This window comes from Homalodisca vitripennis, chromosome 8 (genome assembly GCF_021130785.1).
Source record: "Homalodisca vitripennis isolate AUS2020 chromosome 8, UT_GWSS_2.1, whole genome shotgun sequence".
In the NCBI taxonomy this organism is placed as follows: domain Eukaryota; kingdom Metazoa; phylum Arthropoda; class Insecta; order Hemiptera; family Cicadellidae; genus Homalodisca; species Homalodisca vitripennis.
Window position 1 is genome coordinate 116495178 of NC_060214.1, and position 21259 is coordinate 116516436.

Sequence of the window (21259 nt, forward strand, 5' to 3'; positions counted from 1 at the left end):
TTTTTATATATATAAGATATATAGGAGTGTTTTGAATAAATAAAAAGCAATGAACCAATGAATGAGTCAACGTCGCACCCGGACCTAGTTGACCTTGGCCACCCGCCCCGCCGAGCGCCAACACTACCCGCCGCCGCAACTTTTTTCTTTTGTGTACTTTAAAATTTATGCGCCCCCTAAAATTTTGTGCCCTAGGCCTGGGCCTAGTGGGCCTATAGGGAAATGCGGTACTGCCCATGTGTTATTAAATGTTTCAAACATTTAACAACGTTCCAAAAGTTTCTTTAGATTAACATTGTGAGTATGTATTTGTATGTTACATTCTTAATATTAACATGATATGAATACAGAAAAGGACTAATGATAAAAAACCTGTGATGTTTCATTTTGTACTGTTGTAGTTTAAACCCTTTACTGTTTAATGAGTGCATTGCCATCTAAATGAAAGCACAGTTAAATAAACTAAGTTCGTAGTTCGAGTCTTATTTCGTTGTCTGAAACCGCGCCTATTATGATATTTGTGTTATTATGATTTATCTCATTATGCTAATTATCGTAACACTATAAAACTTGTACCAATGTGAGTAACTTGTAAAATAAATTATTTGTTGAAAAATATAAACCAACCCTTTAACAATTTAGTATAAAATAATACTAAATAGTGTAATAAATAAAATATTAAAATCGTAATTAACATTTTGATAAATAAATACTGACAATTTAAAAAAAATAATACAATAGTGTTGAGAAACGTTGCTGAAAGACAGTTTAAAAACTATGCCTTTCAAAATTTGATTTTCTGTTCCTCACTTATTATGTTTACTATAATATGATGAAAGTATTTAATAGCTTTTAAGGAATACTAATTCCGGTTTAAATATAATACTAATAATTATCTTTATCTACAAATAAAAAAGAAACCCTCATTACACAATTTCATTAATTAATGTCACCTTGAAAATTGGGCACCGTAACAATATTTTACAATATAGATTTTTATTGCCTCTAGATTAAAACCTCTGGAAATCAAACATTAGGAATGTACTAAGCATATTCAAACAGTCTTATGGGCATAAGGTATATGATAAGTGTACATGATTATAAATGATAGCTGATTTACTCAACTAGCTGAACACAAAATCAGTAAAATGAAAAAAGGTAACTATATTAACCCTTTCACTGCCAACACCTATTTTTCCAGACATTTGAAAAAATAATTATAAAATATATAAAGAAAAGTGCTATTGACTCTCTAAATAATAATTAATACTAACTAATTAATAATTAACACACTGGCAGGTGAATAGATTAGCAATTTTGAGAAATGCCTCTAGTGAAGTTTTGCAAGTTTTAAGGCAAGCTGTGTGTGTAAATCGCTAGTCAGCAAAAGGGTTCTTATTTATACATTCTCATCAAACCAGTTAGCTAATTCTCTCATAAATTATTAATTCGATACGTTGACATAATCAAACAATATGCCTTTTAGTTAAAGTTTGAATTGAATTGAAATATTATAAAGAACGAAATGTTCATAGCAAATATTTAAGTAGAAGGGACTTCAGTTCAGCATAATTGGCTAGATCTATGACTACTCTTTGTTAGACTGTCCGCACAAGAAGCTGCAGGTAGGAACGAGACGAGAGCTTGCCAGGTGACTGACCCTGGGCACTCTCACGATGAACACGAAGTAGATGATGACACCTTGCAGAGAGTTGAGGGTATCGGTCAAAATCCAGATTTCTATCGGTCCTCCGATAAAGTATGACAACAACTCCAGAACCCAGTTGAGTCCCATCACGAGGAACAGGATCACGGATTGTGTGAACCTGCAAACAAAGGGACGGTCATTAGTGTAACCATTTGTTACCAGCTGATAGATTTGTTACCGTATGCGCTGAATTATTACCATTCATTCTTTTATTTCTTCTTGACTGGAGAATGGAATTGAGGTTATCTTAACCCTTTTACTGCCATGCTATTTGCTCACAACCAGGCCAGTTTTAGACATTTTGCAGTGTTGTACATAAACATTTGTATAATCATTATATATGGTTTTTCTAAAGCATCTTAGTATTATAAATAGAATTAAAAAGTCTACATTACAACTTAAAAAATACAAAATTACACTTTTAGTTTTTTGTATTTTTTTGTTCTACTTTGATTTGAAAAGGATATTGTTGAACATCCAATTACATATTTATCCTACAATGATTTGTTGATACACATATTTCTGAACCAATGAAATCTAGATCGCAGAGATAACTTTATGAATAACTTTTTTGTGGACATTTTTATGAAGTATTCCAAATCGGTCCACTCATAAATACAGATGCACAACTTACAAAAACATAATATATATTTTTTTACATAATTCAACATTGAGTAACTAAAAATTAACTTGTTAACCTTAACAATACATTAAATAATTATGGTTTATTTTTAATTATAAATAATTTTAAAAGTCAGACTTTTATAATTTATAGAAAAAATACGGAACTCCCATACAAATAAAAATAAATTTTTATGAAAAATAACTTCTGTAAGTTTTGATTATTTATAAACTAAAAATATACATATTAAATTTAAAGTAAATTGAAAAAGAACAGTTTATTTCAAATTATTAATATTTTTAAAAGTCTGAATTCTAAAAATTTAGCAGGTTTATCTTTATATAAAGTACTACATAATTCTAAACACGGATTAAATAACTTCTAATGTGATTTAATGTATTTTAGAATTATTTTTGCAAACTAGCCTTTAAGAACCCGAGAGTTGGCTGTGAAATGGTGAATAATATTTTCTTTGTGATCTTCAAAAAACTTTTTAGTTGATCTTATGTTTTGTTATGTCAAATCTCGGGTAAACATGGGGTGTAGGCCAATCATGGTAAATTGGTTATTCAAGGAGATGACACAGTTTAAAAATTCAAGTAAAGAGTTGAGATATTTTCCTCATTATGTCAACAATTTCTGAGCAAACTGGTGGGTTGTTCAGAAGACACTCCTCTGAATACTGGAGCAACATGCTGTGTAGATCTTCAACCAGATATAGTATGTAAGAACCAAGATTCATACAACGACACGATAACACATTTCAGAAGCACTTCAAATCTTTTGATTAACCCTTTTGGCTCCAAACATCATAATTTTTGATGTCAAAATAAGCATCTCCTAAATTATCCTACACTTCCAATTTTTGGATCAGTAGCCTCTCCTAGTTTACCGACTCTTCAATTTTTGGGATCAGTAGGATATCTAATTTAACTTGTTCTGAATTTTCCGGACATTTAGAAAAAAAAGAATTTTATTAATTTAAAACATAAAACTTTTTTAATTGCTACTGTACAGAAATACTGATTTTCACACACAGATACTTATAGTTTACAAGAAACTTGATGTAGTCAGTAGTACAATATTAAAGTAGCACATATACAACCTATATAACATATATTAAAAGAGTGTAAAAAACAAAAAATAAATGTTTTTGAAAAAAGTCTAATGTCACCAAGTATTTTTGTACGTATTGGGTTGAATATTTGTATGTGTGTTTATTATCAAATAAATGATTTAAGGCAACATTAATATAAATGCCCATAGTTCTTTTTTAAACATTTTATTTCATAATATATGTCAAAAATGAAATTGTATTATACAATAACAAAAAAATTTCTTTGATAAGTAAATAATTACTTTTTAGTATGCTATTGTATACGAAAAGTTATTATCAGCCATTAATAAAATTTATTAAGTATTGGATCAAAATTAATAATACTTTTTAATTGAATAACACTGAAAATTAGCTTAATTTGCTACTGAGATCCTGTGAGGAACCCACGTCAGAAGGCGATTTTTTTATACTTGAAAAATATTATTTGTAGAGTGAGAGGGTTAAAATGTGGTTTGTACACTACAAATTCCTTTCTAGTTCGGCAAGAGGAGGGCGAACACCATGGATGAATTCGTAACGAGGAACAAAAAACAAGTGGACTTTTCCAAATTTGATGATAGCAAATATTCCCTAAGGATTTTTTTTTAAAATGTATTTTTTTGATAATAAAATCAGTCTTCTTCTACACATAATTACAGACGTGGGAAAAAGGGTTGAGTCAATCCAAATGTTTTTTAGCTTCATTTCACTTTCTGCTTAAGTGCAAAGTCTGTAGATCTGACTATTGTCCACAGACTTGTCTGCTGGAAGTATGGAGTCCACATGCCATCTGTAGCGATCCAGCAAGAAACGAAAGATAGACCGGTACACCCATTCGCATTAAAATCAAGTCACACAGTTAACTTCTGAAAGGTCATACGGTAACAAAACTATCCACGGATGACAAATGGTCAAGCTAATAACATGATAAGAAAAAATAGAGAAGAGTGTATAAAAGGGTTGAATGTTCAAGGTTAAATTGGTGTCAGAGAGTTTCTTGGGATAATTCCAAATTTACGGTTAGACACAGGGAACGCTCACTATAAAAATGAGCTTCAGCTACTTTGCAAATGATTCATTCAGAAAAATGCTTCAAATAAGGAGCAAATATTCCAAAAACTCCTGAAAAGCCCAACAACGCCTTCCTGCTCTCGCATTACTAAACCAAAAAAGAACAAGTACGTAACTTCAGATGATATCCTTCCCTGATTGGGTGGAAATCCTCGAGAGGGTAAAAGAAGTCCGAGAAATCTAACTACCCATATTTCACAATGGATTAATCAATAAGGTAATTTATGTTATGATATGAATGATACGATTTTTCTACGACAAAACTTCGTTATTTGTGAACGCTTAATACAGTGTTTTAAGCACCAAGATCCCGATGTGGATTGCACTGATCAGGAGGTAAAGAATAATGAGTATTGTATAGGGGCCCTGGTTGCCCGTAGGGGAGAAGATAAAATGATAAAGAAGGTGTGGCGAGGGGAACCAGAGGGAGTGAGGCCATTGGGCAGACATAGGATGCGATGAGAGATCAGGTGGAGAGGATTTAAGAACGATTGAGGCACTGGAAGTTGGCTCAAGGTATAAAGAAGTTGGAGAGACATTTGTTGGCGAGTCAAAAACAATCTGGTTTTCGATGTGGCCACAGGAGTAAGAGTAAGTAAGTTAATACGGTGTAACCCAACCCAGTATTCTTAGACAAGCTCCTGCACTGGATTTTCAATGACTATGTTGAAATTGTTTTGAAATATATATTGTATTTGAATCATATCTAAATATGACTCAAAAGGCCTCTTTTTAAAACATCTAGAAAGACATTGTTCTGTGATTTAATGAGCATTTGTTCAGAGAGATCTGAGTCCTTCATGAATAAAAATGTTTTTTAAATTCATTTATAAAATTTTTTTTAATTAAGTTTTTAAAATCAACAAAATACTTTAAGAATAAACCTTTGCTTACAAAACAACCATACATGACCCTGTATTAAAAATTATAATGGTTTGGTTACACTGTTTGTAAGTAAAGGTTTTAAAAATGAAATCAATTTCCTGTAAATTCATAAAAATCAACGGTTTTCATAGCCTCACTAAAATAGTTACATGTTGAAACAAATTGTACCATAATTTGTTTTTGTAACATCACTTTTGAATAGTGAATTTTAAGTAGTTAATACCGGTTTGTTTAGGATCTTTATTGTTAGTATATTAATTGCAAAATTATCAAATAATGATTTTTTACTTTAGGTTTAAATTAAAAATTAATCGTTTTTTGAATAAATGTAAAAAATAAAAAAAATTTAATATTACATAACACTTTCAAAACAGTTTTTTTTTTTATTAATTTGAGGGTCCCCACAATGGATACATAACTAAATATAATTATTATTGTTTACCATCACAATTATATGGAAGAAGAGAAATAATGTTTAATAAAATGTGTAACAATATAAGGTGTTTGTCTAAATTAATGTTTGTTTAATCATAGAAAAAAAAAAATTTATTCAATAATATACCTCTTTTTATTTCAGGTATGGAAATATTATGTATTATAATCCCCACAATTGAGTGGAATATTTTTTCTATGTTTTTTTTCTGTATCGAAAGTGATTAAAATTAGGTTGCTTTAATTTTCCCTGGCATATACATTAACATCTATAATGATACATATTAAGTAAAGGGTTAAACTGGATTTACTGGTATAGTTACAACAGCAAAACAAACTAACACATTTTTAAGGTGGTAGTAAATTGGGTCTCTACCATATGGTGGTAGAAACAAATGTAAAATTACTAGCAAAATTGTATTGGTCATTGGGTCATGCAATGTCCATTTTTATAATAATTTATTAAATTCAACTGGGCATTGAACATTTGTTAAACATAAGAGTGTTAACAACAAATACAGAAGTTTGTTTTATTCTTGTGGTCATAATAGATTTGTAAAAAATAAATGTCATGTTTTGGTTTATAAATGTTTTTTAATTCCACCTTGTGTTGATATCCTGTTTTGTTAAAAAATCATGTGCGAACGCTAATGAGTGTGTACAATTGGAGATACAAAATCGTACCATTGTATAGAAAACCTGTTGAGGCAGCAAAGTGTGGAGGAAATTCCCATGGGAGGGCTTTTCTACTGGTTTCCTGAGACTGTCATCGTAAGCGTTTATGTGTTTTTTGTGGCATGGTCGTCCAAATGGAGATCGGCGGTGATGGGAACCGTAACGACCTAAGCGCGGGACAGTCAGTCGCAGGTACCAAGTACCATCAGTATTCCCACAGCTTCGTTTTATTGTCCCCTTACTGAAGCTGATCACTGCTCGTGGGACTCCCTGAATTGACCCTCAATCTCTTCATTGCATCTTCCTGGCATATTAGTGGCCATCCACACTTCAACCATGTGCCATGCAAGGGGCTTACCAAACTTTCGTCAAGGGGGATGGCAGATCGGAGGAGTTTTCAAACGCATGCCTTTTCCTCGCCACCTATATTTGACCATTCTTGAGCTGCTCTTCACCGTTACGGACATGTGTCGCCTAACATCTCCGAGACGCTGTCACCACAGACGCCACACTGCTACAAGACCAAGAAGTAGGGTCTGGCGGAAAGTGTGTGTCTTTTCTCACTTGGCCACAAACTAGAATGGAATTTTATTGTACTTTGTGGTTTTGGTAGGGCCCTTCCGCTTCAACAACGAACTTATCAGTTGGTAACAATCACCGTGATGTTTGATCACTAGCTCAAAATTTACACTTGTCATTAGATGATTCTCTGCCAAAATTTACAATACAATTTAACACTCAATGGTTGGTAGGAAATAAACTTATCCAATAAGCCACTTACTTAAATTCAAACTAAAATGTTATGGGCATCAACTTGTATATTTGTTTGTCTGTCAGCACTTTAAATGGAGTGTCATTTTGTATTTTGGAAAGAGTAGTTCAATAAAAGTGGTAAAATAGGATTAATTATATTTTATTTAAAAGTAGTGTTACTGATTTTTTGTATCACTGAACAATGGCAAATGTCCGGAAAAATCCTGTTTCCTTCACAATCCTTCCACTGTAAAAAAAAAAAACTTCAAATGATAGTCGATACCGCTAACACATTTCTAATAAAAACTGATCACAGCAGCCTCGTAGAAAAAATGAAATGAATGTACCCTGGGTGAAGATAAGATGGACTGTATACATTTTCCCATATTACAATTTCAATCCAACATTGGTTAGGGTGAGAAACTTACATCTCTATCCTGCGATGCCCTTGCTTTTGTAGGAACAGGGATTCTGTTTCCTGTTCAGTCCCCAGCTCCTCCTCCTCCCGCGGCTGGCCACTGCTGTCTGCACCGAGATAATGCTAGAGTAGGGATACATCAACATTAGCTGCCCAGAGTATACCGATCGGGCGTAGAAGTACGGGAAAGCTGCCTTCTCGTTCTGGTTCATACAATGAGGAGTGGTAAACAGTGTAATTAAAAATAAAGTATAATTGATAAATGATAGAGCAAATTCAAAATAAGATTACCTATAAATGTCTCTAACTCCCTTGAGAATTAACAGTCAATTGCTGGAAATTATGGGCTCAATAAGCTACTCACAGTTTAGTTGGTTGACAGAATTTATCTTCCACATGAGGATGGCCATCCTTAAACGATAGAAACCATGTCACATAAAATAAAAGAATTGGAAATTGGAAAAAAAAAATACCAAGAAAGAATGTTTTGACAATCAACCATATCGATTTTGAGGGTGGAGACTGAAAGAGCTGCCAGTTTCCTCCATTTTCCAGTTTGGTGGACTCCCGTTGAGGTCCGTAAGCCAGCAATGTTGTTAGAAAGATCTCTGCCTGATTCCTTCTTCCTTAATACACGCGACCTTAAGGAGAACACTTGGTTAAAACTCTATTCTATTACTCCTAACGAGTGATATCCAAATTTCACTTATAACATCTTGAATATAATTAGTTGACTTTGTTTGAATGTACTCCTAGTGTGATGAAATAACAAGTTAAACACCAAAATTTTGTAATTAATTTCAAATGAGTCCCTGAATCTAAATGTTTTGGTGGCACAATACTAGTGTAATTATATAGAATGTCATAAATATTGGAGTAGTGAATTCAATTTAATGAAACTTAACTGACGATTTAAGTGGCAGATTTAAAACACATTGTAAACGATTTAATTTCCCAGCAAGTGAATATCAGTTCTATGAAACTCAACTAATATACTGGGAGAAAATTCTACTATTATAAAAAGGGTTTTGTGCGCAGTTTGAAAACACAGGTGAGTTCTTACACACCTAAAACATAAAGTGTACACGATTACAGAAAGTGAATCCTCTATCATGTTACAAATACAAACGATTTGTGATAGAGTTTTAATTATACAGCTAATAAGGAACCATAAACATTAACATCATAATTCCACACTGACAAACTATGAGGGCCTATAACAAGAATTAAAAACGGATATACAGCCATATTGACAAAAACTACCTTCAAGTTTTGCTATTATGTGAATTCTAGATCTAAATAAAACTGATAATGTGATTTGGATTTAAAATGATTTTAAAACGTTTTCTTTTATTGGAATATTCTGAGCCATTAGGCCTGTAGTCGATTTTAAAAAACACCAAACTGATTACGGATTATTTACAAAATAAAGCAGGGATAGCAGGATTAACACATTGAGTCCCTTGTGCTTGCTATTTGCTGTTTTTAATAGCCTGGTCTGCATAAATTTCATTGTTTTTCCAGATATTTTTTTAAAAAAAACAGTTAAATATTAATTATATGATATTAATATTTATTGAAAGTTCTATCTTTCCTCTTTAAATTGATGATGCAAAAACTGTATTCCTATAAAATGTAAGTTAATTTTTTCTTTTTAATTTCAAAAGTTAAACTTTTTTGAAGAAAAATAAAAACTCCCACATGTCTTGGTGTTTTACTTGAAAACTAACCTTTTGAAATAAATAAAACAAGTAATTTTCATTTTTCTAAAGCATTAACTATATACATATTATACAAATAAATTTAAATTTGCCAAAAAAAATTTTCAAATGCAAAAAAGAATTATTGTTAGATCGTAGACAGACTGACGACGCGCCAGCCACTTCAGTGGGATAAACAAAAGCCTCAAGCGGGTATGAACTAGTTAGCGCCTAGTCAGAATTTTAGTCCTGAACTAACCATCAAGCTGGGGGCATTTCTAAGGCAGCAGAGACGGCACTACCGTCGAATATCACTCGAGCAATCTCCGTAAATCAAATTCGGCGAAAGCTTGTGCTCGAGTCCCACGCTCGTGCGCCGGCCCGTTGTGTTTAAACAATTGGGCGCCACAGAGTCTGGCTCGAGTGTATACCTCGAATGTGTTTAAAACAAACAATGATTCGAAATACTGATTTGTTTCTTTTCTTTTTTAAACCGAGTACATACTAGTGCTTTCTGCATTAAAAACAATCATTATGGTTAAGATAAAGTTTCTTTCTAATGTTTCAGTAAAAATGTATTATATAAATTTGTATACAACCTCTAAAGATGTTTTTTGTTGTATTCAATAAGTAAAGCAACTAAAATATATTTGTAAAGTGTTTACAAAGAAAATAAAAAAAATTACTAGAATAATAGTGGATGACAGGAAAAATAAATATTTCATATATATTGAAAGAATGATGCGAATACAAACAAAAACAGATAAAAATTAGATGTTTTCTTACAGGTTACAAACCTTTAAAAGTTTTAACTGTTTTAACAGTTTTTTTAAGTGTTTGTGATAAAGGAAGCTTTATTTTAGAACAGATTACAGTAATTTGTCATTGTCAACTGTTCAAAAAAAAAAATTCAATTCAATTATCAAAGAACTGTGATATCCACATTTAAACATTAAATAAGAAACACCTGAATCGGAATTACGTACATATTTGTCATATAGGAAAATGTTACTAACAATCTGTAATAAGAAAATATTAAAAAACATCTTAATAAGAATGGCTCTGAAAAATCATAGTTAATTAAAATAAAATAGCAACTATGAGTAATATCCATAAAACTATAACAGTAATTCATTACTTGACAAGTTATAATTAGAGAATATGACTCTGAGAGTCCTTCAAAAAGTAATTCCTTTTTCCACATTATCTGGACAAGTTCAAATTCAATTATTTTTTTTAATAATTGGTCCACTTTAAAATGTTAAATTGGTTTTTCTTATGTGTAATCCTGATCATCCCCTTGATGTGATTCGTGAAGAATATATGGCTCTCACGCCGCCATCCTACACGCTCGAGATGAGAGGGATAGACGTCAGCAGTCTGACAATCAACTCACAAGTTTTATAAACTTGTGTAACAACTATACTTACTCGTGGAACCCAGCAGACATCCTTCTGTCCAAAGTTGGGCCTTCTGAGGTAGGCATCATGCACAATGGGAGTCCAGCCTTCCATCCACCATGGTGATCGATGACAAAGATGAGCAGGGACTAAGACCAGAATGCCCACAAGCGAGTAGTATATAGAACCCCGAAGGGGTGGGGGGGATCACATCTCTCCTGGTGGGTCACTCCAGCAACGGCTTTACGTCTGTGGATATCATTTTATTATTATAAGAGAGACTTGACAGAAGATCTGAGGCACTTTCTGATTAAATGGAAGCCCAACCTATCAGGCAGGTGCGACGTTATGGAGTTGTAATGGTTACGCCGCGCGAATAATGACTGTAAATATGTGGAATAACTTTTGGTTCTTTACTTTTAAGATTGTTTCAATATTGTGGAATGCACATGAGACAGATCCAAATCCCACTGAGGTATGCCCCCATAAAAACCGCGTTTCGGTAAGTACAACAATATGATTAATCCTCCCTCCAGTTTTTATGTCTTACTGGATCTGTACTATCTCGAGACATCAGGTATTTTATTTTCTTTTATTGCGCACAGTGTACGGTTTCAGATTAACCAAGAATACAGCCAAGACCTCATCCGCACTGATGGCTGATGGGCATTACTGTCAGGATGTTCAAGACCACTCAGTTCCCATTTTACTTCTTTTTTGGTATTTTTTCGGGCTTTCCAGTATGAAAAGGAACAGTAGTTCAAAGAGCTGCACAACATTGGTGCGGTTGTCACTGGTCCTTGCTCATGGGCAACCGTAAGAAAAACATCCCTCAAAAATTATTACAGGATCAGTAAAGATATAATAAAACTCTAGATAGTCTATCAAGCTACGAATGCTTGAGAGAACATATATAAATGGCACTACCCCTCCCCATCTAGGCCATAATTACCCATGGACCTTTGGCCATCGTGCTTACCCCATAGGCTAATCCATAACTTCCGCTGATTTTGATTACTATCTTAAAAATGAAAACACATTCTACCCAATATTTACAGTAAATTCACGCCAATCACATAACAGACCAGGGTGCCTCTAAATATCTGGACTCTGTTTTATCAGAGCAGAACACAATTTGTAAATAACTTGATTTCAAAGACACAACCTTGTATTATTTAGTGCAGAAATTTTGTGAAGCAGGTTATGTTTGGGATGAAAATTATAAGTTTTTCATATTTCATATTATTATTGAAGTATGATTATAGCTATTGTTTTCTTTTTACAGATATTAATTCTTTACCAACGGAGAGCGTAGTCAAACTTCAACGCTTGTTCAGCGGCTACGTTTATTTCTTTAGTTTAACGGCTGGTGGGTTGTTACTGCAGGCCCGAGATGACGTCACCCGGACTCGCAGCCACCTTCTTCCAACCCCTTTCAAGATAAGAATGACGCGGCTCCTTTTATTCTCGTCCGGCAGGGGGGCGGCGTAACTGGACACACACGCTGCTCACGGCCCCCCGCATTCCACCCCAATTACATGAACATTTTCACGTGTTATCACAGCTCTAATTTTGTTTTTATGTATTTCAAGTCAATATAGTTTACTTTATTTACCCCTCCAACCGTCGGAGTGAATCATGTCCCACCCCCCCCGACCCTGTTGTCCACCGCTCTCCATCTGACCAAGACCTAACCCAAGACTTCTGGTGATCCCCTGGATCTCCCCGCTTGGCCGCTGGCCGAGGACCATCGACGACCCCGTACTAACAATGCTTGCACGAGACTACTCCCCACCAAGGTTTTACATCACCCAGTCCGTCTTTTATTCTCCCGGCTATAACCGGCGGTTACGGCTCTTGCCTCAATAGACGTACATTTGGTCCGCTCCGGGCCGGAATCAGCTGTGTCCTATACGAACGCTTTCAGTTTCGATGCACAAAAAACAGTCCACAAGTTTTAACATTTAATTTTTTTGAGTTCCAAATCAAAACCTCAACCCGCCTCATCGGAAACAAAACCTGATTAAGTCATTAAAAATAAAATTAGCATTTAAGCTAAGTTTCGTGAACTAGAACTATAGAGGGCCAGACAGACAGTAGCAGAAATGCAGGTTATGTTTATTTGATTGCGCTGCTTAATCGGCCCAGCCCCGCTATTGATTGTCCGCTCTGGTCAGCTGATCCGAGTATTTCTGTCCGCGCGACCGGCCCAACTCTCTTACTATTTTGAGTCCAACTTATCTTCCAGGCTGTTTCTATTTAAACTAAATATTTTCTATCACTGAGGGGAATCAATTCTTATTTTCTTAATCACCCTATGCACTACTAATCATTATTTTCTGTCTGTCAATTAGTTTTGTTTGTAAGTTTACTTGTTATTTCATTTTTGTCAAGGTTTTACTAAATTATGTTTGTACAGCCAGGTTAATTTAGTAAATAAGGATTCTGTCCTTATGTAGGTGTATTTCACATTTTGTATTTAATTTATGTTCTGTAAAATTAATGGCTTACGTAAAAAAAACTAGAACAATGTGTGAAAAAGAGAGAAAGCGTATATTTCCAGAAAGTTACAGCTTGTAGTTTTGATTAATCAAGGAACTTCCCCAGTGAAACTAATGATTTTGTCCCGCTAGGTATCGAAATTTTAAAGTCTTTTTGTACTCAGACCCCTTTGAAAGCCCCTTTCAGAACATGGATGGGATAAACTTAATCTTGAATTAGATGACCCACCCATGGACACTGTATACTACTAGTTTTTTTCCGCTTCAAGCAGTATTGATAACCATGTAGCTATTAAATGTAGAAGCCACCTATGATGTTATTCGAGAGCTACTAAAGACGTTAAAACTGTCGATGTACGATCTCTCACAAACCGATCACTTGTAAAAACCTAAGCTTCCCGCAAATAGGATTATAGTAAGTTTGGTGGACAGTTATGTCAGGCAGTTTGAACTCCTTCAGATCTCTGATGATCAATTTGTAATCCACAATACCATCCATGGACCCCTATGTTCAAAAGTTTAGTTATTTAAAAAGCTTACTGGAAGGTCCCTGCTGTCTACTGGGCATTGTTGAACGCCATACAAACTATAAGTATATACCACACCCTTTGACGATCAGCTAAACTACATTCTCTTAAGCCTATGACACTCTATGGAGACGCTGACAGCTAATCCCCAAAAATGCCTCCTACGCATAGTTTTTTATCTTAATAAAATACTTGATCAACAACCTGTAAACGACCACCCTAGTCTAAGTACCTAAGACACGATCGTAAGAATGTGTTTTTTCACATAAATGTTCACCACGTCATTAGAAAAAGTCTTAAAATATCAGTGTCTTGTCGGTTTCGTATGGCCTCTTTCGGCGAACCAAGCTTTATCGCCTCTTAGACAAATTAATACTCTAGAGACCAAAGCGTTTTGAACTAGAGTGAAATTCCAAACAGTTTCCTATATGGAAGAAACCTTAATGAGTTTCTTCGCGCTCATGTACCGTCTATGAACTCACCAAAAGGAAAACACAGCAAAAGCCCAAAGCTAGTGTGAGTTTACTTCAAGGACCACTCTCCGCAACCCACTTCCTCTCTCCTCCCCCCGCAAGGCGTTGTTCCTCAGAGCTCAACACGGTTGTTTCCCACATCAGAAGAAGACTAACCTCCCGTCGCCTTGTCGCCCCCTGCCTCATCAGTGTCCTATGTGTAAAAATAACAGTCAACTTTTACCGCTGTGGACCCAGTTTAGTTTGCTTTGCCCATTACATGACACGTTTATAATTGTCTGTGCGCCAGGCGTTCATTTTAAAACGATGTTTTTCATGTCTTGGGTTTCACACTCATGTGGTCCCTGCGGTGTACTTCAAATGCGAGTTGTAGAATTTTGTAAAAGTAAGAAACATCACCTCCCTACACTACTCCATGACATAGCGGGTCCTCCGAACTCTGGCCGCCGGCCGTACCCACACCTTCAGACGCATCCCCCCCTCCACTCTCACATCTCTACACCGCCCTGCCGTCACCCCCCCCTCAGTATTTCGCGTCTTCACGCCGCCGATCAACATCGCCAGACCACCTCAGACAACCGCACCCCCCCCGTTCAAAACACACTGTCCTATGGGTCAGTCTCAGCGAAACAACACAAGAAATTTGCTTTGTTTAGGCACCGAGCTCAAGTAACTTCATTCAAATGACGATTTGAGGGTCATTGGCAATACGTGCAAGCTGTCCATTGACGGAGGTAGTCAAATCAACTTTTGTCACTCAATTTCATATAGCTTTCAGACTTTACGACTACCTATCAAAAGGTGTAATGGTTAACATTTTCAGGCATTGGTCATCAATGTGGCAATAAAACACAAAAGGCCTCGTTAACTTTGCAACATAGCCCTCTTTCGCTTCCAACAACACGACGTCCAACGATACAGTTGGAGAATGCAGTTAATCCATTTTTCTAAGATAGCATCTAATCTTCTACAAGCCCCCGCTTTTCAGAATCTCTAAGGCAGAGATTCAATTCTTTGAATCTAGCAGACCCTGAAGTTTATTCATGCCTGCTAAAGTTGACATTCTCTTTGGAGCTCAAGCTTTCACAGACATGCTTACCATGAACCTTTCCATCATCAAAGGGCAGCCCTACCACTCGCGCTGCACACAATATTTGGTTGGGTTCCCTCATGGTGATTGTCCCCCATGGAATCACCCTTCTCACCAACGAAACTCTCTCTTGGTTCCATCTCTCCAAGCACTGATCGACTCCTTAGGAACAATTCTGGGGAAATGGAAGAAATCAATTTTCCAAAACCCCCTCAGTCCCGCTGATCGAGTTCTGTGAAGATTATTAATCATCAACCATCTATAGAGCGAACGAAACACGTTACGAATATGTAAGCCTCATTAATCCCTTCATAAATGGGCGTCCCCTCTGACCTAGTCTCCACACGAAGTAAATAGCTCTTCGCAAGTATCGTCCAACAGGAAGACGGCTTGAAAAGAAATCCGTGAAATCTCTCTCGCTCATTTATCAGCAACAATTTCACACCAAACTATGTTTGAACCCTAGGTCACATGTGTCGTCGCCCCTCAGCCCTCTCCATATGTCCCTCACACATCACGAGTTGAAAAAGATCATCTTCATCTTCACCTCTCCCGAGTTGTCCCTTTTAACAGCCTCTGAAGTAAGTGACACGAATCAGTCCCTCTTTAATAAATTGCTGTTGACTGGACCCAAGCTCCAAGCCGACTCATCCGAACGTTATCCTCATGTTTCGATTGCAAACCCCCATCGCTCTGGTACATGCGATATAAAACCAAATGTATCCGAGCCATAAAATTATGCTTTTCCTTCTCTGAGACCGCGCAAATACCAACATTTGTTTTCGAGGCGTTTCCTGACCCTTACTGGCCCTGTCCGATGCATGGGAACTTCAACGATTCACTTTTGGTCTCTCATCATTCAAGCCCTTTCATCTTCATCGCCCTTCGAACATTTGAAGCAACTAGTTTCTCCGACGAGGTTCCTAACTACCGCAATGCTGCAGAAGAGCTAAACTCTCCCTGCTACAACGATGACATCGTCTGTGGAGCCTCTTCGGAACACGCAGCCCTTCAAATGTTTGATGAACTCAATGCAACTCTGCGTATCTGGGTTGGTTTCGAACTTCACAAATGGGCTAGTTTCAAGTGTTTTTCCGTTCTCAACACCATCCTTCTGACCACAAGAGAAAGACCACATCCCCTTCGGATCCATTCACATCCATAAGAAGTACTAGGGAACTTTGAAATGGGACCCTTCACGGATTGTTTTTTCAACTACGCTATTAGCCCTGTAAATAAACCTGCGCAACTCCCCCCTACCAAACGAAAATGTCCTTATCTCAAGGTTGCCCGAGTGTATGGATGTGTCAACGGTGTTTTTTCATCAGTCCAGTTTATCTTCACACTAAAAACACTGCTTCAGCAAATATGGGTTGGAAAACTAGACTGGGACAAATGCCACTTCCCCAAAACATCTAACACATTGTGTTTGGGATAATTTGTCAAAGAACTTCCACTTATGTCACAAATAAATATCGTCTCGCTATAATCCTCAGTACGTACAAATATCCCGTCCAACCTCATAGGTTTTTCAGACGTCTTCTCTCAGAAAGGCATGTGCTCGTTATTGTATCTAAGAGTCGAATGTGACATACAAAACTACCGGAATTGTGTATGCGCGTATTGCATTCATAAAACCAAAGTTCTCACTCAACCACAAACGATACCCCCGCTTGGATTATGCGACCAGCGTTGCTCTCCCTCACCCCCAACCTGGTCAAAGCCTAACCATAAAGCTTATCACCAAAACTAACAGATATCAGATATCTTTTTTATTCCGACAGACTCAAATGAATTGTTCATGGTTTGGATAAGAAACACCTCCCGCACACTCCCTCTAGAAACTTTCGTCTCAAACCAGTTTTGTAAAGTAACGGAAAACACGTTCTATTGAATGTTTGGGCGTCACATTTTGCAGGAGACAACAATCCCTGCAGATTGTGGCAACTAGAGGTCTGATTGCCCTCACTGGCTTATCTTTGTAATCACCCGCTTTTGGTGGCATGGCCCCTCTTTTCTACTACAAATGAAAATTTCCTCTTTGGCCTGTTATCACCTGGAAAAAGCTCCTCTGAAGTATATTGAGATCAAGAAACACATTTAGCAATACAACTAAACAATTATCGTTATACCACCAAAACGATCTGTACCAGTGGAAAAAGTCGATTTTTTCCCTTCACTCACTAACTACAAAATAGCAAATGAGTTATGTACTAAGATTCATTGCATAAACATCCGATCCAGACAGGCCCTGCTAAACGTTTTGGTCCTTTATCTGTAAATGAACGAACCGAAGCCACTTGCTCAATGTTAAAACATCGTTCAAAAGCAACACTATTCTCCAGAAATAAAAGCAGTCATCAAGGAAGCCATGCTCCTCACTTCGATAAGAAAACTCACATCCTAAAAGACCATTTTTATCATCTGAATACCCTCATCGTTGGGGGGTAGACTGAAGTTTTCCCTTCCTTGCCTGAGTCCCTTCGAAGCACCGACTGTTTTGATTCCTTCTCAAAGTCACTTCGCACTCTATTGTGTGATCACTATCACTCTGTGTACACTCTTTCATGTGGGTCCCAAAATAGTTCAATCTCTATTCAATCGCCGCGACTAGGATTTCCAGGGTGCAGAAATCTCATCCTAAAAAGAACTGCATTTTTCGATGTCTCACTTTGCCTTTAGAATAAAAGTCAAAACCACAAAACCAACTTCGATCCCCTAATGGCAAACTTGCCCCCCCTCACGCATTCAAGCAAACGCGATGCTCTCACCAACGTTGGATTGGATTTTGCGTGGTCCTTTCTTGTTTAAAGAAATACTAGAATAAACGCAAAATTTGTCCTAAAAATGCCCTCAGCATTGCCTCTTTTTGTATGCATAGAACAGTCAAGCAGTTCATCCTAGAACTAGTCCACTCTCTTCAATACTGGAATCTTGTCTAGCCGCAATCGACCGTTTTATTGCTAGAAGAGGTTTATGCCGCAAACATATAGTTCTGATCACGAGCCGCAACTTCATAGGTGCTCAGCTATATTCGTCAGCTTCGAAGAAGTTTATTCTCTACTCAAAGAACTCCACGCCACTGATCTCATACCACCTAGCCAAGAACGAAATCCATTGGAAATTCAATCCACCCTGTGCTCCGAACTTGGTGGTCCTCTGGGAAGCTGGCAGTGAGTCCTACCAAGCATCATCTGAAGAGAATAATAATACAAAACCACCACTTCACCTTCTGGAAGAAATCACGACATTTCTTATGCCGCATTGGAGCTGTTCTGAACTCCAGTAGCCGCTCCCTGCGCACGTTCCATCATCACCTGACCGACGACTTCAACTACTTGACCTCCAGGCCATTTTCCTCACTGGAAGTCTTCTGCTCGTCACGTCGCAGAAGAGGACATCACTTCGAGCCCACTCAATCTTCTATCTCGTGTGGCAACAAGTGTCCCCTCGCGCCACTCAACACTTCTGGAGAGAGCTGAAGAAAGACTCACCTCCACTCGCAAATCCAACGCCAAAATGGACCGTGAACAATACAAATGTAAAGAAAATGACCCTTAGGTATTAATGTAACTCTAGCAATAGTGAATCCTCTAACTTGCCCCCTATAGGATTATCAAAGTTTAACCCTTACCTGACAACATTGTTCGTGTGGTCCAGTGAAAACCAGAACCGTCAGTTATCGTGTAAACCCGTCCTGTAAATAAGATTGGTTGTTTTACCTAATGAGTTCAGTCATAATCTCCTTAGTGTACATATAACTCCATTTTTCTATTTCATATTAAGCTCTTAATAAAGATAAATAGACTCAGGTAATGTTTCATGGGACGAATGGTAAATTTTCTTCAAATCATAACGTTTTCTTTCTCTTTTTACTTGGGCAAAAAAATGTCCTTTTTTTTGGGGGGGGGAATGTTCAGTACTTAGTTCTTAGTGTTAACGGCTGGTGTTTTGTTAACTGGCCGAGAATGACGTCACACACCACACGGACTCGCAGCCCCTTCCCAACCCCTTCAAGGATAAGAAAGACGCGGCTCTTTATTCTCTCCTGCAGGCGGCGTACTCTGGACACACGCAGGGCTGCCCGCATTCCACCCCAATACATGAACATTTTCACGTTTATACAGCTCTATTTTGTTTTTTTATTTAATGTAATTTTTCACAAAGTCTAAATAGTAGTTACTTTATTTAACACCTCTCAGGAGTGTGAATCATTCCCATTGTTTCACACGCCCGCGTCTCCATCTACAAACCTACCCAAGACTTCTGGTTGGATCCTGGAACCTCCCCGCTGCCTAGCCGATGAGACCTCGACGACCCCGTACTACGAACTCCCCCAAGGTACATCACCATCCGTTTTTATTTCGCTATAGCCGCGGTTACGGCTCTTCCTCAAGAGAACGTACAACTGCTTTTTACAAAATTGTCCATGAAAACCTTTATGTTTATTATTTGAACACCAACAGACTTGACTAAAAGGCTTGATTTTTTTAAATTAAACATAATTAAGTAGTAGAACATGTACACAAACCAAATTAATTAAAATATCCCCTTAAATTCTATTAGTAAAATATCTGAGCAAACAAAGTATTTAAAAAAAATATCACACAATACATTTCCAAGTCCTTTAGAACATTTTTCACCATATTTTCTGGAAATTTGAATCCTTATTTAAAAATTAAGTACTTTTAATTAATAGTAAACAAAACTATTAATTGCTTGAAATAATTGTTTCAAAAACGGAGAGAATTTGATGATCTGCAAAGAAATAAAATTACTTTTATTCATGCATGTATACATCTGTGATAATCACCTGTATTCAACATATGCATAAACGAAATTGTGGTAAAAATCGATAAATTGAAGCTCATTTATCCTGTATTTAATTTTAGGATAAAGGAACAGAGTTACATGATAAATGAAGACACATCAATTTTTAGGATTGAAAACAATATTACAATAAAACAGTGCCCAAAGAAAGAACGTAAATTTAGAGAGAAAGTCAAATATTCAATATCCATGACTCTAATTATTACTTTTTCAATTTAATACACATTACAGTAATACACAACCACCACTTTGATCTAGAGTTTCACAAGGATGATTGTGAGGTTTCTGTATTTATTCTGCTACAACTGGAAGATCGTCATTTTAACAGGAATGAATTTGACATTATATTGTATATAAGCGATTGATCTTTGCTTATTTCACATCCACACCCATACTAACTCATTGGATGATCATTGTGGAACTTCCCCATACATCTTTGAAATAACCAAGACTGGAAATATCTATGCGTTCAGTATCCATATAGAAATGATGAATTTCTTTGGTTCATAAACTGATTATGGGGCTATGGACTAACAACACCTGCTGATTATAAACAGCTGATTGAGCTAGTGAAGGTCACATGCATTCTCCATTAACTCATATTTCCTTTGAAAATTTTGAAAATTTTGGAAATATCAGTGTCTTGATTCAGTAGATATCAGTGGCGTATTCAAGAGGGGGATGAGGGGGTAGAACACCCCTCTCTAAGAGCTCTAATTAACAAAACTATATATGGATAACAGATATCCAATTTTTTTTTTTAATAAAGCAGTTTAACCCATTGGCGACGGATGACGTATATTGCCCGTCATCATGTATACAGCGCGTAAAGACGGATGACGGACAGTGTCCGTCATGAATTTTGGGATTTGTTCAATCGATATAATTCTCGGTTATTTGTATGGTTATTCCGTTCACCAACAAGCGATCGATAGTTGAATCGTTATTATTCGGTATCTAACATCCGAATACAAGAAACTGAATGCAAAAAACCGAACATAAACCTGAATACCGTAAACTGTTTGCAATAGAACAGCGATCAGTCGAGCAACATGGCGTCTCGCGATGAAGTGTTTCT

The 21259-nt window shown here is 36.5% G+C and overlaps 1 protein-coding gene across 1 annotated transcript in view; it reads right to left on the reverse strand.

Moving 5' to 3' along the window:
- Positions 1–230: 230 nt before the first annotated feature.
- LOC124368342 (G-protein coupled receptor Mth2-like) overlaps positions 231–21259 on the reverse strand; it is a 57647-nt gene continuing 36618 nt past the window's right edge. Inside the window, exons 7-8 of the mRNA XM_046825618.1 lie at positions 7671–7767; positions 231–1826 (exon numbers count right to left, since the gene is read on the reverse strand). Coding sequence (XP_046681574.1) covers positions 1589–1826; positions 7671–7767 — 335 coding nt within the window. The 3' untranslated portion in view covers positions 231–1588. The remainder of the gene's footprint in view (positions 1827–7670; positions 7768–21259) is intronic.